Source organism: Camellia sinensis, chromosome 14 (assembly GCF_055761805.1).
Source record: "Camellia sinensis isolate YWXY chromosome 14, ASM5576180v1, whole genome shotgun sequence".
Taxonomy (NCBI): Eukaryota; Viridiplantae; Streptophyta; class Magnoliopsida; order Ericales; family Theaceae; genus Camellia; species Camellia sinensis.
The window spans coordinates 83,213,190-83,216,034 of NC_138974.1; the positions used below are offsets into that span (position 1 = coordinate 83,213,190).

At 37.1% G+C, this 2,845-nt stretch overlaps 1 protein-coding gene across 1 annotated transcript; it reads right to left on the bottom strand.

The window, feature by feature from the left end:
- Window positions 1-681: 681 nt before the first annotated feature.
- On the bottom strand, window positions 682-2,581 carry LOC145807133 (uncharacterized). The gene is made up of 3 exons (XM_082905066.1): window positions 2,252-2,581; window positions 1,820-2,155; window positions 682-732 (listed from the first exon to the last, which is right to left on the bottom strand). The coding sequence occupies exons 1-3, from the start codon at window positions 2,579-2,581 to the stop codon at window positions 682-684; spliced, it is 717 nt and encodes a 238-aa protein (XP_082761192.1).
- Between the last annotated feature and the right edge of the window lie 264 nt (window positions 2,582-2,845).

The following is a 2,845-nucleotide window of genomic DNA, read 5'->3' on the forward strand; positions in this document are numbered from 1 at the left end:
AGTGACTGCTTCTCTGACTGGTGCTTCTCAAGCCTTCCAAGACACCATTACTCAAGACAACCTACTCTCAGCAAGAGAAGCTCACTTGGAGGCTCAATTGGTACAAGTCAAAGCTGAAAGAGCCCTCCTCAAACAAGAACAGTCCAGAACCAAAGCCAATATGCAAGATATATTAACTTAAGCAGAAGATGGTCCTACTAGTATCAAGTCTTCCTAGGCCAATCTCCAACAAAGTAAAGCAAAACATAGAAGTGTGCTACAAGCCTGGAACAATTTTATCTTGCATTTTTTTTTTTTAACTTTTGCTTTGCAACTCTGGCTGTACATACTTGATTTATATGAATGAATGTGTCATTTTTCTTTATCTCACGCTTTCCCACATTGTAGGATAAAATTTTTTTAAATATTTTCCATTGATTATTTTTCTATGTGGTTCTCCTTCCAAAGATGCTAGGTGATATGCCCCTCATTTTCAAACCTTGTATATCTTGAAAGCTCCTTTCCGGTTAGGAGACCAATTCTTATATTCTAGGCTTTTTGTTCCAAGAGGCAAAATAGTTTTCTAGACTAATTCTCTCTCAGAGAACACTTTATGCTTTACTTTCTTGTTATAACTCCTTTCTATCTTCTTCTTTTGTGAATTAAGTAATTGAAAGAAAAACTCCTTTTATGTTCCAAATCTTATAACTCAATTGTCATGGCTTCATTATATTCATCCATTGGAATGTTCAACTGTTGAGCCATCGATTAGATCTTACAGTTACTTCTAATGGAAGAACAACATCATGCCCATACACCAACTCATATGGGGTTGTTCCTGTACTATTTCTCCTAGAATTCCTATAAGCCTATAATGCCTCGGACAAAAGATTGTGCCAATCTCTAGGATTATTCTCAATCATTCTCTCCAAAGTATTCTTTACAATTTTGTTTGTTGCCTCAACTTGCCCATTTGCTTAAGCATAATAGGGGGAAGAGTTTAAGATCTGAATGCCATACTCTGTGGCAAACTCTTTTATTTCATCCCTATTCAACATGGTCCCTTGATCGACAGTAATGGTTTAAAGCAGACCAAATCTATGGATCACATTCTTTTTAAGGAACTCAATAACCTGGGACTGCTTTAATGAAGGTGTGAATATTTGTCCTACCAAATCCATTGCCCAACCTCTGAAAGGCCAATGCTTTACTATTGAATTCAAGCTTGTAGCTGGGACCCTTTGGACACTACCATGTTTCGGGCAACTTTGACACCCCTTTTCATACATGTTACAATCCTTTCGTATAGATGGCCAAAAATATCCATATCTGCTAATCAGTCATCTCATCTTATCCCCAGCTTGATGGGCTCCACATATGCCCTCATGGGCTTTTGCCATTGTTTTCATTTGATCTTCTTGGTCTATACATAATAAGGTCAAGCCATCATGTGCTTTTCTAAACAAATCATCCCCCATTATGACATAATTTAAAGCTTGGTATTTTACTTGCCTATTACAAACATTACTAGGGTTGAGCAAGTATTTAATCAAAGAATACCTCCAATTACTTTCGGACACTTTAAGTGTCATTATTGGTAAGAAATCTCTATGCCTGTCCTTAGAAGTCAGAAAGTTCCTCTTCTGGATTCTTATAATCCTTTCTTGGGCTCTTTTAAGAATTCTTAACCGTGATGCTGATTGAGCCATCTCATTAGCTTCTTTATTCTCTATTCTATACATGTGTGTGTGAAAGACACATGGTCAAAAATGTTTGTCAACCATTTTGCCTCAATTAAATATTCTTCCAATGTTTTGTTCACACATTTGAATTCTCTTACCATTTGCTTGATGACTAATTGAGAGTCACCAAAAACTTGCAGCTTTCGAATCTTGAACTCTATGGCCAACTCAAGTCCAATTTTTAAAGCCTCGTACTCAGCTTGATTACAAGACTGCACATGTTGCTCATCCAACTGATTAGCAAACTGATACATCAACTGATTAGGAGCAATCAAGACAATACTAGCTCCAACTCCCTCATTTGTTTTAGATCCATCAAACATTAACCTCCAAGGCTTAGTATCTATCACATGAACCTCAAACAAATCTGGTTCAACAGGCAAGCATGGATGCTCTACCAAAAAATTCACCAATGCCTGTCCCTTTATAGCTTTCTGTGGCACATACTTAAAGCAGTATTCAATTAAGACCAACACCTATTTACCTTGCCTATGTCTCAACACAAGTCTAGACAACATATATTTTATTACATCAGTTTGTGCTACAACAAACACTTCTGAAGGGAGCATGTAATGTCTAAGTTTTATGGTACCAAAATGTAAAGCCAAACATAACCTTTTGACAGAAGTGTACCTAGTTTCAACATCGTTCAACCTCTTACTCAAATAATAAATAGCCTGCTTATGAGCCATATCATTTTCCTGGGCCAATAGACATCCAATCGACAGGTCACATGCTGAACTATAAAGCTTCAAAGGCTTTCCATAAACAGGTGGCATAAGAACTGGAGGATTGGTCAAATACTTCTTGATCAGATCAAAAAGCCTTTTGATGAAATTCCTCCCATTTAAACTCACCATCTGACTTTATCTTCACCAAAGAAGAAAGCACCAAAGTCTTCCTGGCTAAATTGGCTATGAATCTTCTTAAGAAATTAATCTTACCTAAGAAACTTTGCAATTCTTTCTTATTGCTTGGGGATTTAGCTGCCAATTTTGCCTGGGCTTTGTCAGCATCTACCTATATTCCTTTGTGATGCACTAGAAAGCCTAGAAACTTCCCAGCAGTTACCCCTAAAGGCACATTTTATAGGGTTCATTTTTAACTTGTGGCTTCCCATCTTC

What these genes read in the sequence shown, in the direction of transcription:
- LOC145807133 (XM_082905066.1), bottom strand. Translation starts at nt 2,581, where the DNA reads ATGGTGAGTTTAAATGGGAGGAATTTCATCAAAAGGCTTTTTGATCTG. An exon ending in TTGTTGTAGCACAAACTGAT is followed by an intron (nt 2,156 to 2,251) that starts GTAATAAAATAT and finishes TATGTGCCACAG; the next exon opens with AAAGCTATAAAGGGACAGGC. An exon ending in AATTAGTCATCAAGCAAATG is followed by an intron (nt 733 to 1,819) that starts GTAAGAGAATTC and finishes ATGGCTCAACAG; the next exon opens with TTGAACATTCCAATGGATGA.